General features: G+C 33.2%; 1 protein-coding gene across 2 annotated transcripts in view; it reads left to right on the forward strand.

Moving 5' to 3' along the window:
• Positions 1-22,467, forward strand: part of Fhos (Formin homology 2 domain containing) — a 151,884-nt gene that overhangs the window by 78,643 nt on the left and 50,774 nt on the right. Inside the window, exon 1 of one of the 2 annotated variants that reach the window (XM_018453909.1) lies at positions 21,401-21,557. The exons of the other annotated variant lie outside the window; for it this stretch is intronic. Coding sequence (XP_018309411.1) covers positions 21,544-21,557 — 14 coding nt within the window. The 5' untranslated portion in view covers positions 21,401-21,543. Of the gene's footprint in view, positions 1-21,400; positions 21,558-22,467 lie in introns of those variants that run through there. 2 annotated transcript variants of the gene reach the window in all.

Below are 22,467 nucleotides of genomic sequence, written 5' to 3' on the forward strand. Positions count from 1 at the left end.
GTCGGACAGCGATTTAAGTGGTCGGCAATTCTATTCCCGTGAGAGAGGAAAAAAGAGCTAGCGAGGAAGGCGATCATGCCGGAAGCGAGCGGGCAAGTCGGATCTCCGCGATCGATATCGAAGATCTTCGAGATAATTGGTAATTAAGCTCGCGAAAGGACCATACGCTTCGCCGATAGGTCATTAGGCTGACCTAACCAGCACAGTCGAGGGATTCTAGGAACATGGACCAACGACACGTCTTCATTAGCCTTTCATGAATGCCACTCGTATCACTCATCCTATCTCTCTTTGTTCCTCTCTCTTTCTCTCTCTCTCTCTCTCTCTCTCTCTCTCTCTCTCTTTCTCGCTCGCTCGCTCGCTTAGATGGAGTTTCCTCTTACTCTTCCTCCACGTGCGGTTCGCCAAAGCGCGTTCATATTACGTATATGTTCAGGTACATCATCTCTATGGTGTACTCTAACCACCGACAGGACTGAGTCGCTTTTAGGGTCATAACTACTGGAAATGTGATAATGGCAGCGAAAGATCCTCATCAGATTATTCCAACAATATTGCGTTGTTTCTAGGATAACTAATAATTTTAGAGACGTTTTGGTGGGATAGTACAATTCTCTCTTCCCTATATTATACTGAATACGTTATCACAATGTACTATCACGCCATGTTGCTTTATCTTTTTGATATTCAAGTTATTGATTACGTAGTGCTAATATTTGCATATATATGTATTATAATCTCAGGAGTAAATTAATACGAAACGTTATAAGAATCTTCTTGAGATAAATAAATATATTTTATAGAAAATTATTTTCTTATTATAACAAAACCAAATACATAATCGTTTTTTTTTTAATAAATATTTTACAATCTCAATTATACCTTTTATGCATTTATTCTTAGCTGTAAATAACTGTAAAGTGTAATTGATACTATTAGTATTACTACATCTCGAAACTGAACGAATTACCTCGCGTATTTGAGTGTACCTCGACAATCGAGACACTTTCGTATCCATAAAACAGCTCCAATCGCATCAGCTCTAAATTGTAATTCTATTGAATACACCCTTTGTCATGAGAAGTTTCATTGACTCGTGTTCCACGTGCGGTAAACTCTATTGAGGTATAGCTTTCTACATAATTACCCGTCTACAATCACATACCTTGATACGTCAGTTTGTCTCTAGAGTCGAGTCATGTGCGTTCACGCGAGCGAACGATTGGTTGCACCTCGATTAAACGGTGACATGCTCGCGTTCACGCACACCTCGTGCGTAAGCACGCGCGTGCATTATCCGTGGCATCGTCCGGGAATTCCTGGCGAGACCAAATGCCGTTTGTCTATGTTCTATTGTGCATCTGTATCGTGGCCCTCTCATTGGATTAATTGTGAAAACGGAGAACGGAGTAGGAGAGCGTAATAGGAAATGCTGCGGATTGTGTGTCGCAAGTCATACTCTCTAAAACTTTTAGAATGAATCTCACTCTGAAGAGTGAAATTTCGTTCTTAAAGATTGAAAATTAAGCCACTCTCTTTTAAGACTGGCTTAATTTTCACTCTTTAGAGTGAGAGTCTATAACTTCAAAAAATTTAGAGAGTATAATGTGTTAAGACGAGCTCGTACAATATTGTTAGCGATTTGACGATTTTCGACCCTGATTGAAAAAACTGATGGATTTTAACGTAAAAAAAAATTGGTCCGAACTATCTATATCTTCGTACATCTTGAAATATCGTGATGCGCAAACTTTACTGTGTATAGACTAAATTAGAAACTACAATCTACTTCTACTATTTTTGTGAATTTTACTACGTTTACTTTATGAAAATATATTTCTTGAGTTCTGAAAGAAACTTGTTAAATGTGTACTTACTCTCGGCTAGTTGGTGCATCTAAATTTTTCTTCTAAAGTTTTTAAAATATGTGTTTTGATAAGTTTCACAATATAAGGTACAGATTTAAGTATTGCATAATTGAATAAATTGTTTGAAAAAACTAAGAACATATTATCGCAGATTTCTGTATAAGTTCTCGAGACTCGGTTCAGTAATTCTATTGTTGGCGTCGTAATATTTCCTGGATGCCGATCGATTCCGTTGTTCTGCACCAACGATACTATGTAATGGCGGCGTTTTACGGGAGAGTGTATGCATCCGCGAGCGACCATCAGTATCTGGATAACTATATTATACGGCATATACTGGCGCGGAGAAAAGCGCATCGGCATAACGGTGCAATCAGCGGTACCTGCTCTTCGAAAAAGTTATTCTGCGGGGAAGATCCTTCGAGCAGACGAGGTGAGTGAGCTCTCAAAGTTGGTCAAAGGTCTTTCTAGATCGATATTAAGGATCGCGACGTACAGACCGAGGCATAAGTGCTCTTATCTTAACGCGTAATCTAATTACGCCAATAAGAACACATATTCCCGTTTAGGTTTGGTTACGTATAAGGAGTATCTTGCTTATCTCGCTCGCTCGCTCGCCGGTGTACTTGACGAAGTAAATTAATTACCGCAGCGAAACCAGTTGGCAGCGTTAACGCCGACATTGGCAACGCGATTTTCAAGACGAACAAGTTGTAAACAATATGGACATCAGTTCGAATGGAAAAGTAAATGCTTTTTATCTTCAAAAGATCAACATTAATTTTTTTTGTTAGAAATGTTTTAAAAACTTTTATTGCTTTAGAAATATGAAAAATTACGAAACGTGTGACTCTTTATAAATTTTAATAAATATATAATTATATAATATAATTATTTATTTTGTAGAATATTTTATTTTACGAACATCTGCGTTTGTCAAATCGTTATTACACCAATATATTAAAGCGTTCTTTAATTTTATTTTCTCAAAATTTGAGTTATTATTAATCATTATATCTTTTTAATACATTATACATATTAACAATGCAAATAATAAAATCTTTTATAATTCTTAATAATCTTAATTATGTCTAATTATTAATGTAATTAAGCATAATAAAAAAATGTCATAGAATTTATATTATTTAATTTAAAAAGCCTATTAAGAGAATCTCAATAATTTCTGTTAACTTCTCGATAAGAAGTAATTCTAAATCCGTGAAAATTCGCACGATGCTTGTGTCAACGTTCGATACAATTTGTTTCAAAAAAATTACTTAAAAAAAGCTAGCTGATTAAATTGGCTCTCGTCGTACTTACAAGAAGTTTTCAAAAATTTCTCAGAAAATGAGAAGGAGATATCTTACGATGGTCAAGAGAGTTGGTATAAATCGAACAAATGAAAGGTCGTCCTGTTTTCAAATGTTGGCAAGTAGTTTGAACTTAGGTTGAAGTTGAACGAGTGGCAAATCCGCAGAAACGAAGTCTTAGACCACTTGGGAGGATCTTCGCGATGTCTTCCTCTTTTCCTTTTCACTCCCCTTTTCTTCCCTCGTCGACGATCCTCCCGTATCGTGACTCCCCGCGGCGTGTTCCCACGCCGAACCAGCGTCTTCTGGGTCTTCACCAGCGCGCCGCAGCGCCGTGGTTGATTACGATACCTACGCCCTCGCTCTCGAAGCGCTATCGTACGCTCTCACCCGGACTCCCTAGGCTAGGTCAGTACCGTAAACATCTCACTTGCACGCTGACACGCATTCACGAGCCACGTGTTCTCTACCAACACGCAATGGGGTCCAAGCAATAATCTGTGACATAAATCGATTAATATCGAAACGCTGTTCGCCATAAAACCGTAATTCAATCGTAGTTATATAAGCATGAAGAAAGATCTATTCCCGTTAGCTTCACTTTCTTGCAATTAGAGTAAAGTAAGTGATATACTGATATTTTACATAATAGCAAGCTTACTAAGATAATAAATGTAGAATTTTTGAAAAGAATAAACTTAAACGCTTGCTATTTAAAATTGTTATGCAATGTCTAAGAAGCATAAATAAGGGTGGACAAGGAATGATTCAAGAAAAACAGTAAAAAACTCTCTTCTCTCTTATATGAATTCTTGGGGCATTAAGTAAACAAATATATTTTATTATTGGCTTTATAATGTTATATAAAATAAACAGAAATAAAATGAGCAGAATCAACTTATTCAAAAATGATTTAAAAATTACAATATTATCTGGATTACGTATTATCTTGATGTTAAGTTGATTAATTGGTTCATTTGTTAATTTTTCTGCACGTTAATCTTTGATACATAAACGTACGTAGGATGTGAATGACAAGAACTGATGAATATATTAATATTGCGAATTACTTTTCAAATAGAAGGATTTCAACAAGAACTAATTGATGAAAGATCATTACTTTTTTTATGTCAAGTGTTTTAATTTAAATAACTACTTATTATGAACTACTTATTATGCTTTTACTAGAAAGAATGACTTTTAATATGTATATTTCTAAAAACACTTAACAGTTATAATGCTGTAATTGCATATCATGTAAATCTTACATTACTTATGTATACAATTTATGTGACGCAAGATACTGCGTAGAAAAAATATATATATGTATACACAAATATTGAACTCATTAGTATATGGTAAATCCAGATACATGGGTGATATTTCAATAAGAACTCTACATATGTAATAAAGGAGATGCCTCAACTAGTCGCCTTTGACGTATAGTAAATGATGTTTGCTATGTCAAAGCAGTAGAGTAAACCTATTGTGACTTCCTCTACTCCGTGTCGCTGCAACCTGTATTATGTCTATATTCATCTTGATTAATTACAACTTCATTTTCGCAAAACCTTCCTTTGTGTATATCTTGCGAATATTGTATAGTATAAATATTATTTGTAAGAGAATCTCTAAAATATTATTATATAATAGAATTCTTAATCATTTTATACGAATTTTAGAAATATTTTATTTCACAAAAGGTTTTGTAATTTTTCAGTATAAATTTAAATTATATATATTTCATTTTTTATTATAGTAGTATTCTTTCTATATTACTAAAAGAGACCTCTGAAACATTATTATATACAATATGGTTTTTAATTAATTTGTACAAATTTAAAAAATATTTTTATTTTTAAAAATTCTTGCAGTATTTCAGTATATATTTAGATTATGTACACTAAAAAGGTGTCACGTGAATAAGGGAGGCACAATCTAGGTGTATACGGATGTTTTTATGTTCTTATCAGCCACTTAATCTTTTGTTGTTTCGATGTTTCGCATTACTGCAATCGTACGTACCGATTGCACGTGCATGTTCATTTGACCACCCGCAATCGCTAAACACGATAATATGTGTGTAAAACGTCGTTTCCTCCTCGATTTGATAGGGATCTAGGCTTTTATTACAAAAGAGCAGTTATTGAAACCTTTCCAGAACAGCTTTGATGTTATTCGAACCTCTTCCTAGAGCAAAATAGGAAGAAATTCGTGAATTTACAGTTTTTTTTAATGAGAATATCAAGAATGAAATACACATCCGAACACCGAGTATATCCGTTAATTGATTTTATTATTAGTGTATATGTTAAAATAAAATTAATTTTTCTCCAAAGTTTTTTTGTAAAAAGATTACTTCAAATACATGCCGTTTTCTTAAGTCTTGCCTTTAAAAGTGACATGTTTAACTTCATGTGAATTTATCATAGCTAAATCAAATATATTTTTTTTATTAATATCAATAATGTTATAAAAATTTAGAAATATTGACTGAAAAATAAAATATATTATGTATAAAATAAAATAAGCATAATGCTGTGTATCTTAGATTATTAAATAATGATTATTATCCATATTTTTCCGTTTTGTAATTCTAAAGATGTGAAAATATAAATTCTATTTGATGCGTTTTCTGCAAGAAAGCGCTCTTTGTTTTGCAATATGTTCAACGCAGCATTTCGACACGGTCTACGAATTTAGTATAAATCGATTTATTTTATCTCTTTCCTTTGTTTCGAGCCGTTACCTTCGTAGTCGTGTAACCGTGGATTTTTAAAGTCGATATACAAATTGGTCGGGTACAAATTGACACACCAATTCTCATCTTCTCGATTATCGTTGTCGACGTTGTCGTCGACGTTGCCGTCGTCGTTACCGTCGCCGTTGTCGTCTTCGTCATTTCATGTCCAGCACCGACGCCGCTGTCGAGAGAGGCTGTCCCGTAAGTGGGCCACTCACCTGAATACTTTGTAGCAATCAAGACTTGCTCTTGAAGTATGGGACAGCACGAGAGCGGAGGAAGGAGCGACAGGAGCAGGCAAACGGGGAGAGCGACCGGACAACAAGAAGAGGAACGGAGACAAGCCGATAGAATGACGGAGAAGGAGAAGACTCGTTGCTCCTTGTCCGTCACCGGTCAGTCGTTCTTCAGGGTGCTCACAGTGCGCTTCCTCGCGGCTTCTCTCGCGATCGATCGAAATCGCAACGCGATTCAGCGCGGCACAGCTTGCTCGAGGATGATTAGTCTGAGGGCAACCAGGCCGGGATCTCTACGTCCTCCGCATTGCGGTAGGGAATTTTGTCCTGTTTGCAGGTAATTTACATAACTGTTTCAACTGGCCGCTCCTTCACGGTCTTCACGGCTTTTGATATAACGAAACATTTACATAGAGTTATATCGACTATATTAGTTATTATCCACTCCAAAATATTCCTTACCCACTGCTTACATTTATCAGATATATATTTTAGAAATCCACTGCAAGGTTATTTGATTCAATCATGAATTAGTTTTTATCTTAAAAAAAATTATTAGTGCAAATTAAGTTAAAAATTAAATTTTTTTATTAATGCTTGTTCTAAATCTTCTTTTTTTGAAAATAACTTTCAAACAGAATCAAAGTCCAAAAAAACTTGATATATTTTGCATATGCTCATTATTATATAAATCACAAATTAGTATAAATCACAAATTATCAAGTGGTGGTTCATTCTGCCAATCGCGTGTTAATATATGCAACGATAAAATCACTTGGACAAGCCGATCGATTAACGCTCTAACGTGTTGCATGATTCTAATAGCATCTTTTAAACCAATAAATTTCACAACTTCGGTGGGCAAGCGTCGCGTAACCGAGACTGGCGTAACCGGCTATTAAACTTACACTTTAATGCGCGTTTCGACCGGGAAGAAGACGTAAGAGTCGGATGATCGATCGCTAAGTAGCGTGCATCATAAACGAGTGGGGAACTTGGGACATGATACGTGTGCGCGATGGAAAGATCCGGAGGGAAGCGCACGAAACCGTGTCAAGAGCACGCCTCAGAAATAATTAGTTTGCCCGTCATTAGAGAAAGATTTATCGAGGTGATGCGCGGAGGTCTCGCGGCTTCCCACACTTCGTCTTCGTCTTCAACCACGCTCAAATACGCTTGCGCGACTGGAAGAATCTGTCGGATCAGCAACCTGATCGATTTGTAGTCAAGTAGAAGCCCTCGCCCGTCTCCTGCCAGCCACCCTGTTGCTTTCATGAACCGATCAGTTGTCGGAAATCTATTCCTTTCCATCCAAGCACGAGAGGCTTGTTATAGAGAGAAAAACTTGGAATTGGCACGCTTGTGTCAAACGAATTGTGATAAATCTCGTGACTCTATATAAATTGGAAATAAGATTGAATTAAATATTAAATTATTCACGGAAATTATATTGCTTCTCACTGAATCAGACCATTCAATCCTCAGGAAAGAAATGTTAACTCGTATTTCAATAATAGAAGTTCGCTTTGCATGCTGATTTATTTCCTTGCAATTTCAAGAATTTATAAAACAGTTTACAACATCTAATATGCTCAATTTTCTCGTATTGACAAAAGATGAAAAGAAGAATGCAGCTGCTAAGCAATTCACTTAGAATGCCAAATTTACGAAATCTGTATTCAATTGACATATAATGATGATTCAGTTACAGTCACGAAATCTTCTGCCGGCTTCTCATTATATCTTGCAGTTTGAAGTGTGGCATAATCACGGATTTGATTTATCCAAAAAAAAAAATGGATACTGACGAAAGATACACAATGCGGCATGATTATACCGAGTAGTTTTAGCTTGTAACGGTGCGAGGAAAGATCTCGTTGAGAATCTGAGAATTATTCTTCCCCGATTAGTACTTAATACGTTTTCATAGTGGCTTCCGCAATCGTTATCCCCGTGATCTCGCATCATCAATCAGCCTCGCCAGCTACCGCGTGTTTCATGCCTGTCGACGACGATCGCGCGTAAATCTGTAAGCAGCTAAGATATTTACATCGAAACACGACTCACATCGTCTCTTTTGCTCATAAACAGATGAGATAAACCAAAATTGCCAAGTGTTACATGTAATTGCATCTCGTAATTGCATTTGTCTTCTGAAATTAAGTTATCAGTTTCTTTAATTAAAAAAAATCTCTTAAAATTTTTTTTTTTTAATATTAATTTGCAAAAACTTAATTAAATATCAAATAATATTATATAAGATTTTGTATATAAGATTTCTTATTTTCTCTTTTTCAATTATATTTTTTAATTTAAATGCATTGAAGCTGAAGATACTATTTATCGAATTTTTATTTTATACGACGTATTTCACGTGACAGCGCGTTCAATCTTCGCCGCGAAATCGTCGACGTTTTTCATGTCACTCGTGGATTAGTCGGCAGTCTATTGCCGGTTGTCTTCTTCGGCCGTCAAAGTCTCCGAGAAACCAGATCGCCGCACGTAAAGAAACATCGGCGACGGCTGATGAATAAATCGTGTGGCGACGATCGGTTTTTGCAACCGGTGAGCTCGAGACCGCTTTTGTAGCTTGCTCAGCGGAAATCGCCTCGAACTTTTTAACGAAGTCGTCTTTACAACTTTCCGTCTCTTCTTTTCATCCTCAGTATAGAGAGTCTTCAATTTATATATCTGTTGGTTGCTAAAACTTAAAATGCTAATTTTATTTAAAAAATGATTTTATATGACTATACCTAATACTTATTGCAAACATTTCGAAACAAACATATCAATTCATACATTTATTTTCAACGCTACTTGTTTAAAATATCGATTCTCTTTTATAGTTGTCGTATTTTTTCATTCTTTAAAATCACATTTCCTTTCTGATTTGATTTCTTACATTTATTAGTTTATCATTATTGATATATTATTAATTATTATTAATATATTATTATTATTTTTATTTTATGTACACAATTTTAACGTTCGATAATAACAGCATTATACGCTTGGCATTCTCAACCAATTCAAGCGAAGAAAAACGCAAAGCGACTGATTAATTTACGAACATGAAAGATTTAGAGAATTTTTTTTTTGTTCATCTTTACACGTTGTATATTGTTGCTCGAATAACAGGTCGATGTAACGGGAGTAGCACATAAATGTTCCTGTTCCTTCCTAAGCAGCAGGAAGAAATGCCTGCTAGTGGTAGTGGCATTCATGGAGCTCTGAAGGGACATACCAGAGGAAATGATACATTACATGATGAGGAGAGAATAGAGGAATAGTGAAGATAAAGAGAGAAGGCAAATGATAGAGCAAGAAAGAGAAAGAGAGAGAGAGAGAAAGAAAGAGAGAGAGAGGGCGCAAATGTAATTAATTACGCTATTTTTCAATTCTTATTAAGATAATAATTAAAATTATTAATAAATATTAATAAATAATTAAAGTTAAAAGAATTTAAATTTTAAGATACTCAAGAAGAAGAATATCTAATGACAAAAAGATATGAGAAGCTAGAGGCTTACACTTTCTATAAACAAACATGATATGAAATATGTATGGATGTGCCATATAAACAGAACTATGATTTTATACAACTCCTTTTGAATTTGCCTGTTATCATTCAGCATCTGCTCTCGTTTCTCTCGCAAAAATATTCATACACGTGTCGCACAAACGAGACAGCGCTGAAATCGGCCATTCGTCCGTTTTTTTTCTTCGTCTTCATCGTTATCGTCTACGACGGCCTGCTCGTGCGCGCAAAAATATATTCCTTGGAGGCTCGTGAGCTCACTGTGGTTGCACCAGTTTTCATTCACGATGCCTCCGCCATACTTTCACGAAGTTAAACTGGTTTTCGCAAACGACCCACGTACAGATACATACGCCGGTTCGAACACAGGCGTGTTCAATGGCAAGTGCTGGTCGTCTCGTTTTGACGAGACGTATAAGGTGTTTAATAATCGGTAGCGTAATTGAGAAATATATAATTTTTTGGTCATATTTTTAAGTAGTTGTAGTAAAAGCTTGTTGTACATCGAAACTTTCTAAAAAATTTTATGACAAGATACACGGATGAAACTTTTAAATATGCACTTGTGTAGAAATATTTTTTTAAATACAAGGTAACGCACGAAATGTCATTATTTGATTTAAATATAACACATTTATTTTTAACAAAATTGGGACAGAACTGATATAAAATTGATTATTAAAGCTTGAAAATTGAATAATTAAATGGTATAACATTTCGTGCGCGGTATTCTATATTTTAAAAATAAGGAAAATAAAATAAAAAATAGATATATTCCGATAAAATTTATTTTCTGAAAGTTATTTTTAATAATAAAGCTTTTACAATCGCACATTTAGCTCGAAAATTAAGTTTTCGTCCTTTAGTGCACAATATAACATTATATAAAGCTTACTCATTTTTTGTTTAACTGTGAAAGACATCGAGCAAACCAATAAGCGTTATGTGCAGTTTCGACTCCAGCAATAAATTCATACGAAATTTTCTACGAACGCGGAGGGATGTAGGTTAACACGCCATCGTATCAGTCGAGACGATACCTCTCTCGCTTTCACTTGGCCCACAGGAGTTCTAGTGGGATGATTAATTACTCACACGTATAAAGTTTCTTAATTATCCTAGCCATGTGCTGCCAGACACTTTATTTCGCCTTGTTGTGGATGTAGGTAGTTAGTATACATCGGGCGTATATTGGCAGCTACGTTGAGGGGATGAGAGTAAAAGTTTTGATGTATACATATTTTATATAAAAAAGAATGTGCATGGAAAATACAAATTCGTAGTCGTATTGCGCGTTTAAGACTAAATGTGGCTCCAAACACATTATACTCACCTAATTAAGACTCGTAATTAATTAGATTTAAATACGCAATAAAGATCAAAAGTTTCTAATCCAAGGATATGAAAAAGTAATGAAATTATAAAACAGTAATTTTTATTTTTCAATATAATAACTTTTTATCTGTTATTATATTTTTTATTATATTTTACATTTTTTAGAATGAATTAATTTTTCTGTTAAATATATTTCGAATTTTTATTCTCAAAATGGTTTTTAACATTGTGGAGATCACTTAATTCTTCATTACTCGTCCCATAGTCCTGAGCCCCAGCGACTATTTTTTATTTTCGAAATTGAAGTCCGATTTGCATTGAAAAAATTTATCAGCAATACAAAAATGATCTCGCAATAAAACCATTTGGAGGATGAAAATTTTGGATATTTTTTTAGTGACATAGAAAAATTAATTTGTTGTTCTAAAAAATATATTGATATAAACGGTGGTTATGTGTTAAAAAATAGAAATGGATGTTTCGTACTATCAATCTTTTATATCCGTAGGTCTGAAAATTTTTGGACGTTATAATATTATATATATTAGACAATGATTTGCATAGCACACTTACCATGTTCACTGTATTTAGTTTCATATTTATTATAGGAAGATCATCGATATCGTCATAGCACTACATATATTTGTTAAATAAAAGCTAAAAATAAAACTTTGGAAAACATAAATGTAAACTAGAAAGTATCTTCTATCAGATAATGTAGCAGTTTTTATAATACTGTTTGAAATTTTACAATAATTAATTTTTTGGAAAATAAGTAAAAATGAGTGTTTAACAAAACTGACATAGTAAATAGTAGTGTCACATATTATTCCTTTTTCTCACAGGAGTCATCTATACAAAATATCTATAAATTAAAATAAAGAATTTCTAGAATCTTTTTACTTTAACGTCAAACGTTTTCTGTTGATTTATATGCATACTCGATTTTTGCTGTTTCGTGTTACGCAAAATGCAATATGAAATGCAACATGTAACACGACAGATTTTTTGGAAAAAATTTTCCTGTAACTACAGGAGTATTTTCAGTCCCAATAGGAGACTATTTGTCATATCTTCATATACGACAGTATATAAAGATTATAAGTAGATTAGCATCTAGTCTGTTTTATCAATAGATATTTACTTACTAATTATTAGTCGGTTTACGCTGAACACCGATTTTACGTTTAAAACCATACTATATGGCAGAAATATAAATAAAACAGTTTTAGGAATCTACAAATTCTTAAAACAATCTAATATTAATATCTAATATTAATCTAATATAAATATAATAATGAATATATTATCAATAATATGCTCATTATTATTTAAACAGAATTTACAAAAGAAGAATTTCATATTGTAACAAAAATAACACATTGTAACAATATGTTATTTTTTCATTTACAAAATATGTTTTTAGTTGATTTTATATAGAAATAAGCTACAAATACATGAATTATCTTTACTTCTTTAACAGATTATGTTTTTATCAATATTAATAATGTTTAGTTTCTGAGAACTAAAAGGATGTCATTATAGAAGACATATTGGCGATTTTCGTCTAAATTAGTTAAATGATATTTTTTTCATTAATACTATAACATTTTTGTATAAAATTGATAAAAACGTCATTCTCTCTCTCTCTCTCTCTCTCTCTTAAAAGAAAGAAAACGGAACAATCTACTTTCGAATTTAAACAAGCGTATTTTCCTCGCATCTGCTGGTACGAATCTGTAGAATTGATTCATCGATCGGGAATATTGAGGAAATTTTCTTTGTGAAATGGTTGGAGAGAAATCTGAAGAAGATCTGAGGCTTGGTACACGAACAGGTATCCGCGGCGAGGTGTGTTTCAGACGCTAAACGAGGTGACTTTCAGATAAATCCTTGCTTTTTTGTGAAAATGGACGTTATGCTGCACAGAATGGATACAGAAGCCTTGAATTTTCGGAACGAAACGCACAGCGAACACGATGCAAATAAAACACCCACGCATCGACGGCTACTTCGCAAACCCGCTCGATGTAGCATCGTAAATATTTGAACATCGAAGAGGGGCAAGCGTCGACTTATCGGCGGATGTTGGCTATTTTCTGGGCCGTCGTTATTTTCCACTATGTAGTTTTTGTTAAAAAAATCATATTTTTTTCTAAAATTACATGCGCAAGAGATAAAAAACAATATGATTACCCTATGCCTTAGACATTTTCAAAAGAATTTCATAAAAATATAGATATAAAAAGATGGTATAAAAATAATGCTGTAAAAATATAGATAATAATACCTTTTTTATTAAATTTATTCTTCTTTGATAGAAATTAAATAATAGAAGACTTTTTATACGAAGAATCGAGTTATAACAATTAATTATGTCATATTTAGAACGTTGAATTTTATAAATTTTTATTAAAGTTGTTGATTCGTGTAGTTTCTATCTCAATTCATAATGTTGTGAATCATATATTAGAGAAATTTACATGTTACACAGAATATGTTAATCACTAAAGTATAGTATATTCTTACAATTAGAAATATTTCTTATGCATATTCTTAATTTTTTTTAACATGTGATATTAGCTTAGTAGCGTGTTGTGATATTTAGTCAAAATATGTATATAATCTTCAAGCTGAATAATCGCATTCAATGTAAATTATGTGGTAAAAAATGGAAGAATGTTTTGACACTAATTAGCTCGAGTTCAAGCTCCGGATTTTGAACGAACTGGAATTAACCTTCTTCCGCGAATAAAGAAACGAGACTTCATTATTACAAAAGTCTGTAATGAGAATGGCATGTCCTTAACCCGATTCCTACGAAACCGAGGTGCAATTGAATCGCACCGGACGTAAGTTCCTTTACTGAAAACGGGACTTCTATTGTAAGATAAAGAGATAGCAGATATATGTTTGTTTCCTCTGACGGTGATATTGCGAAGTTTTTAATTCAAGTGTTTCTTTGCAAACTATCCTTTTCTTCTTTGTATCGCTCTCTTTCTCCATTTTCTTAATTGTCTAAGTATCTATTTATTTAATTATCTATTTCTATCTCTTGAGGTCAATGATTATTACGCGTTTCCCAAGTGTGAAACACCGAAACTCTCTTAACATCCATCGGAACGTCTTAACCTTGCTACACACTAAGCCCATAAAAGTACTTCGCGTTACATGGAGACTTGCTCATCGTTTCTCACTGTCGTAAACGCTGCCTTTCCGCACGAGCCACCGCATTGCAGCCGCAAGAAAAGTCGGAATCTGTTAGCACCTTCAGCGTTCCTTAAGGATTTTCTGCCTGTTATATTGCACCAAGGCACGATTTCTTATACTTCCGTAGTTACATCACACAACATGAGTTCAAGCTAAACCATTATCATTTCCTTTCTCTACCCATATAATCTGAGATGTAATATATTAAAGGAATTGCTATCTGAGTTAGTTAATCATGATCGAGTTCGATTACATTTTATCCGCGAGGGCATCTATTCTTACATCATGGATGTATTTTAATAAATTTAATTGGCTTCTTTGTTGATTTTTGTACGTAAATATATGTATAAATAAAACTATAATTAAATATTTAACATTAGAAATAGAATTTTCACGATATAAGCATCAGGAATATAGGAGATTGAAAAATTATACATTTAAATTTTTTAAAAATTATATCTCTATTATTTTTAATATTAGATATTTTATTATAATTCGAAACTTAGTTCACACAATATTTGATCCAAGAAAGTAATGTCCATTAAAATTTTACCTCAAATATGTTGCGAATTTTTTGGAATGTATTACAATTTCTAAAGAATTCTTGAAATTTAATAGAGACAAAATTCGTACTATTATATAAATTCGTCGTGAAATTAATGACTGAGTTGATTTAGGAATCCATTTGTCTGAAAAGCAGGTTAAATTTCTTTTCAGAATTCGAACCATTATCATAAAAAGTTTGAAATATCTTAATGTGTATATAATGACATTCATTTGTATGACTGCAATGAACTTTTCGAAATTATTCTTTATCGCCTTACGCGAGTATACCGGAGAAATTAAATTATTCAAAAGGATCAAAGGATTGATAAATGAATTACTGACATTTTGTCTATCACAGGATTACGGGATATTGGTGTGAAACGTATATCAAACTTCATATTAGTCATTTGTTACATTTGTTCTGATAAAATTTATTTTATTTTTATTGTATCAAGCAATTAAATTCTATTGGAAAAATAATTGCGTGCAGTTATTAAATGAGAAAATCGTTGTTAAAGTAAAATGCATCGACGTCGATAATTATACAAATTATTAATTAAATGTTAAAAACAGCGAGTTTTATTCCAATATAATATAATATAATTATGGAATTTGTCCTGGACAATGAAATTCAATCAGCTTTGTTTGAAATTCAGTTGTTAAACGGAAGAACGTTACTAAAATGAAATTTATTGAAATCTAACAGAAAGCTCTTTTGCGTACAATTTCACAGTAAAAGTATTTCGTTTTTAATATTTATTAAAATAATTAAACATATTTGTAATAACAATTGGATAAGCAACTAATTATTTTAAAATGCAAAGGATTAAATGATTCGTATGTGGCGAACGTTGTGTGTACTTTTCTCTCGTCCATCTTTATATACACGTCCCTTTTGACACCCTTCACGTGTTTGAGCGGTTTGTATGCACCGGAAGGAAGCGCAAGCTATCGAAGTGCGAGACGCCGGCTGCATGCGCCAGCACGCCGCCAAGAATAGCGCGACGCAACGGTGTCGTTCGGGAATGCCTGGAATCGTTCGTGAACGGACTGTCCAGAAGCAATGTCTATAGCAATAGGAATGAAAATGAGAGCTAAGTGACAAGAAGAACGAGAAATTCAACAGGCGAAGCATGTTGAACAGTCTCTCGTTCGTTCACAGAAAACAGTCAAGAATCGATATATTTTTATAGAATGATCGCGTTTGTTATTAACATTGTTTTAGAATGTAAAAATAAGTAGGATGGATATCTAAGGAACACTGGAAATAACGCGTACATAAGTATAAACATTAATTATTATTACATAATTATGTAATAGAAGCAAAATTGCAAATTAATGCAATAGTTTGGTCAATGGTTTGTAGCTTTATTTCATTATCTAGAAAAAAATAAAGCGACAGTACTAAAAAGTATTTAGATTTATTTGGAAGAACTGCGCTGTTACTCGAATATTGTTAGCAGTAAATATTTAAAAAAGAGAGAAGAGCAAAAAAAGAGATCCCGATGAGAACAGGTTCGTAGTGTCTACGTTGAATCCACGTATTTTACGTAAATGGCGTGGTCAAAAATTCATTGGCATGATATCCACATGAATGTAACGTTGTAATTTTATTACCAAATGGAAATAAATTTTACTCAAAATTTCAACATGAATTCTACGTAGATACCTCCATACAGATTTTTATGCATATAATCCACATGTAGAATTATTGACATTTAACGAGAATAAAACTAAAAGATGGTAATACGGAATTCACGTGAATAAAATTACGTCGACTGTCACTCTATGTAATATACATTGAAATTTTGATATTTTGATGACACGTCATTTATGAGACGTCACATTCATATAAACATCATGTCCACGAATTTTTGTCCATGTAGTTCATGTAAAATACATGGATTCAACATAGATACCTCAAACCTGTTCCCATCGGAACAGATTGAGAGCGATACAGCAATAATGCATGGAAAAAGATTGTAGGTATATTTTACATTTTGCACGTTAAAGATTTTTTTATCCATACTTAGATTATCCATACTCTGGGAGACATCCTCTTATCTTATACATGTACCTATTAAGCAAATTGGGACATATCATTAATTCCATAATACCACTTTAAACCTTTACTTATCTAATTTTATTTCTGAAGTTGATTTTATTTTAAAAAAATGTGTCTTAATGTTATTTGCTAATTTTATTAAAAAACACGCATGTTTGTATATGTGTTAAGATATAAATAATGATGGAATCATTCAACTTGCACTTTTTAATATGTAACATGTGCGCACATGCTGAAAATATATTAGACGAATGCATAGACAAAGAAGAAGGGAGGATTAGTAGACAGTAATTTATAGCACGACGAGGATATCGATGAGCATGGATTACCAGCGGCGTGTGATTAATTGTCGCCGTATTAGTTACCGTTACGACGTGGCCGAACTCGATTAATTACCATGCCGTCGCGTCGCCGTACTTTATAAGCCGCCGGGTAAGCGTCTTTTTTACGTGCTGCGGAGGGTAACGTATGAGTGCGGATTAATTAACGATGAATATCGACATCGAGGCGACGTTGCGAAAAGTGGCCGCGGTTCGATTCGCTTAACGATAATGTCGGCCGTTTTCGCCGGCTGTCACGACAACACAAACGTAAACGATCCGCAGTAATAAGTTTGATATTAATGTGCATTATCAAGAACGGACTGGGGGAATACTGAAGTTTTCTCGCGCAGGAGAATAGCACGCGAGAGACTTAGATAAGGACGTAGTGAAGTTCTGCTTTATTCAGCCCATTTATAATCTTTAAGGAGTTTTAATGACTTCTGAATTATCTGCAATCAAAACTTATCAATGTCGTGACTCTTCATTCTGTTTTTACAGCATCCTTTTAATGGCCTGTTTCAGAGTAAAAATATGAATGGTTATTAATTATAATGAATGATGTAATATATTGAAGTAATTATGAAATAATTATTTTAATATGTTGTACACTGTTAGATATCAAAAGAACGACGGTAACTCAGTCCCTTAAATTAAATAACATTACTTTGTTATTTTTAATTTCCATTTATGTCAAAATATAAATCCATTTCTGTGCATGATTAGTTTCAAAGTAAACAACATCCATATACCGTCCATATGCACTTAGTAAATAATAAACTCAATTTGAATCAATTTTAATACATTTTCTAGAATTAAATTGTTTAACTTCATTATTTTAGTCTCAGTTTTAGTTAAATTAATAACATATTGAGTAGAAGCAGCAGCGACCTATAAAAATGATTAAAAATAACTCAAATTGGATTAAATTTATCATTATGAATCTTACAGTAAAAAAACATCTCCGTCATTTATTAAAAAATATTGACTTATATATATATAAAATTCTACTTTTTTTAATTGTAGGTATATAATAACTAGGGACTTAAATTATTTTATGCAATTATCTTTATTATTCTAAGCGAAGAAAGTTAAATATATTTTTTAGATATAAAGTGACAAATTTTTTTTTATAATTTACAATAAGGAAATAAATAAGAATTAATTTTTGAAGACTTTTGGCTTATAGGTAATTAGGGTGAATGTATCATCTGTGGCCATCAAGCGCATTTATATAACTTTAAGAAATTTTTGTTTTAAATAATATATAAAAAGGAGATACTATTATATTTACTTAAATACATTGTTTAATGTCTTAGTTTTTAATATTCAAAAAAGTTTAAAAAAAAAGCGAATGTATAATAAAAAAGTTAAATAGTTGCAAAAATTCTATTTTACACCATTTTTGGCCACCTATATACCTGCTATCAATACGAGGCTGACTACTAATTACTTGATGGCTACTAGTATTGTCTGCTATACTTGTGTCATATGTAGTTATTGATAAATTATTCTACTTACCGCATTTCGGGGATTTTTATCGTTTTTGAAGATGACTGTGTCTTGAGTGTATTCCGTAGAAAATAATTTTTTTGTAATATGAAAGAGGAAACGTGAGGTTACTTGTCACATTATTAAACAAGAGAAATAATTGCGACGCGCATGTGTCGTGATTGCTAAGCACTAGAGTCAACCAAAACTAGAAGAACCTATATAATAAACAGCGAAGGTGGCGAAAATAAGTGCAGTGGCCACAAACGGTGCACCCTATTCTGTTTCATAAATATCCAACAAATTAATTTATAAGATCTTTTAAAATTATTTTTCTACTTTGAAGAAACAGATAATTGCTTTTACTCCTTCCTTTACAGCTTTCATTCATTGAGCGTAAAACGTAAAAAGCAGTCGCTTTCAGACTTGTACAAAACTCACTCACGGAATCTCATTGTCTACATTTGTACTCAGCTAAAACCTTTTGAAAGCGAAACCTCGTTTTCTCGACCTGCATTGCTAGTATTAGTATTCCGAATTGGTTTCAAGGCAATTGTAAAGAAGAGAGTCGCTTCTAACGGATGGACAAAAACAAAACGATTCGAAATTCGTATGCCTCATTCGTTATACTTATGAGTTACTAGAATCGCAGATATGGCTATAACGAAGCAACGACTACAGCTTTATAATCGTTACGTTTCGATGAATGAGCGATCTGCGAGGCCGCGAGGCTTTTCCACCTAAGCGCTATGATCATTCACGGGGTCGTTTCTCTCTACCTTGAGGTGCGCTCCAAGAACATTACTTTACTAAAATTAATCACATATTTCGTCTGAAACATTTCGTCGATGATAATTTAGAATCGTTGCATGTTTTTTCTACGTACAATATGTGTCCCACGGACTACATGCGAAATTGTTGAGATAATTAGTGAACTATGATACGCTCTAGAATAATGTTCTCCAACCCCGTATACTTTGTAGTGTCTTACGTCTTTCCCCGCTTCTGATTCTGTTATGCGCTTCCTCGCTCTCACGAGTAACCAAGGTGGTTACCACGATAGGAGTAGACTCGGCGAATCATCCGTCTGCAACAGAAACCCCGAGATATGTATCTCTCCACCTTGGCTAACAACCGGAGATTAACGAGTTGCTTTATCCGTCGACGTACACCCGTCCGCCGCGCGCTGTAGAGATATGAATTCTTTTCGCAGCCGCATGAAGCGGGGTAAGAATGGAGGATGGTATCATCTAGTCGGGAAGGAGTTCTTGGGACGAGCAGACAGCGTTAATCACACTCGCGAAAATAATACAGCTTCGTCGGGGAAAATACAACACCGCCATATTACGAGAGCGACCGCATACTGATATGATTGTTTAACTTAAAAGAGCTCGTCGATATTATTAAAATAATGATAACATTATTTATGACATTTTTATTAATATAATTTATACGAGAGAAGAAAATAGAAAAAGAGAAAGAGAGAGAGAAAGAGAGAAAGAAAAAGAGAGAAAGAAAGAGAGAGAGAGATATTCTATAGATAAAGAAAACGAAAATTTTATATGGACTTGGAAAGTCTTCAATTCAAATCAATATGGTCGTATCTATTAAAGCTGAATTTTTATTTGATCGTTTTAGAAATATTACATTAGAATTTTTATGTATCAGAACCACAAAGCAGATTCTATGGAAGATACTTATTGCATTCTTTTTGTCTGTCTTTTTCTTGATCGGGAAATTCTCGTGTAGAGTAAGATGATACTTTCGCAGTGTGCACTTCCTTCGTGCAGTTGTGCATAAATACGGTGCAATCAAAAAAAGAATCGTTTGCTCATGCGATCCGCTTTGTAGCCGCTCCAACTCCGGTCGGTCTCCGCGTGTCTACATGGGAAACACGCCATCGTACTTTTGTGATCCTTTATTTTCTTCTCTCGAAGTATAATAATCTTCAAAAACTCAAGTGTATTCTTTAAAAGTTAAATGCTCTTTTGCTAATAGCGCTAACATATCGTGATAATTTAATTTTTATTTCTAAAAATTAAAGCGAAAATAAAATTAATTGATTGAAAATTAATATTCGGAATATTGCTTGATTTTATCAAAATAAAATTAAAATATAATGATAAAAATCAAAGAAAGAAAGTAATAAAAATAATAATCTTCTTTTAAAGAAAGTGCTAAAATGACTAATTAATAAACAATCAGTATAATAACGCTCGAATATTTGCACAACAATACAAAAATCCTAATAACGACCGGAATCGAGCAAGGAATTAGATGTAGAATGAGATTAGATCAATAATGACTAATTAATTCTTCTTGGAAGAATTATAATCTAGAAATTTCTCTGAAAAGAATTAGTTTCCGTTAATGGATTATCGATTCACGGAAGTGGATCAGTGGCAAGATTCTTAGTTATGTAGTCAATGATATACATTTCCGCTATAGATGAAATTTCAGCGAACACGGAATCAATTTATGAACGGTACTATGAGATAAAATCTGCATATACGCACTTACATATACATACAGTTACTATATATCATCTGTAGCGAGGTATGTGCATGTATTGTCGTAATTGTCGAAAGAATATTACATATAGCATGCGTATGTGCGTACATACGCGAATGTGCACCAGCGACCACTCAGCGTTTTGATCTCCCACCAGTTTCTATTGTGGCGAACGTAGCGACCAGGCAGCAAGAAGCCATCCTGGTACCAGCCCAGTCGTTGCTTAGACCCCGACTCCATCGAGAGCGCTTCTCGAATCTTCGATACGGGCTGGTGATTTCTTAACGCGTTCGCGAGATCGAAAGTGAGATTGGACTGAGTACATCGTCGATTCTTGATTATTTTGGTGATATGACATTACGACAACGTGATGCCGCCAGATTGGTAAATATCAGTCAATTTTGTTACACGTTTTTGTAGTGATTAAACAAATAATTCCTATTCATCGGTTAATATTTACTTTTACTATTATCTCTAAGTATTTCTTAATAACATTTTATAATTGTAAAATAATTTATTTTAATTATGGATAAAAATCAGATATTTTAGATATTAAATATTTTACATCTATGTCTTATATGCATACATAAGATCTTAAAAATTGAAAGAAACATAAGTTTCAGAGGAATAATACTTCTTATTGTATATTTAAAGAAAAATATCATTTAAATTTTATCTGATTATTATTATCTAGATTAAACAGCGAAAAATAGCATACACATCCCTCTTCTTTCTTATTTATTGACATTTTTTTAACAAAACGTGATGAAGAATTAATATAAATTTGTTAATAAAATCTTTTTATATTGATAACAATTATAATTCTGACTTATATCATGACGTATTATTTATTAAAATAGAATAAAGAATAGCAATTTGAAAATGGCATAGATGTGAATTTATAGTGCTGTGACTTTGAAATACGCAATAACTGGAGGGAATATCTGGGGAAATTTGAAGGAAAAATGTATCTCCTATTCTCTTTTTGCAGATTATACATTATTTGTCTTCAAGCACACATTATTTTTTTAAATAAATATGCTATTATTGTAAGTAAAATTTAGGTTGAGAATTTGATTTTGGTATAATTACGTAATTTCTTTTAAATTTTAAAATGTGCGGCATTATTATTCTTCGTCTCTCACTAATGTTGAAAAAAGGGATATTCATAAAGGCAATTGCTTGAAGATAATAACTACAGAGAAAAATTTTTCTGTAGACATCAGTGCTGGTTATGCAAAGAGCATGCTTGAGACGATTCGACGCCTCAGACATGCATCTGCATCTGGGATGC

This window comes from Mycetomoellerius zeteki, unplaced genomic scaffold (genome assembly GCF_001594055.1).
Source record: "Mycetomoellerius zeteki isolate Tzet28-1 unplaced genomic scaffold, Tzet1.0 scaffold415, whole genome shotgun sequence".
Taxonomy (NCBI): Eukaryota; Metazoa; Arthropoda; class Insecta; order Hymenoptera; family Formicidae; genus Mycetomoellerius; species Mycetomoellerius zeteki.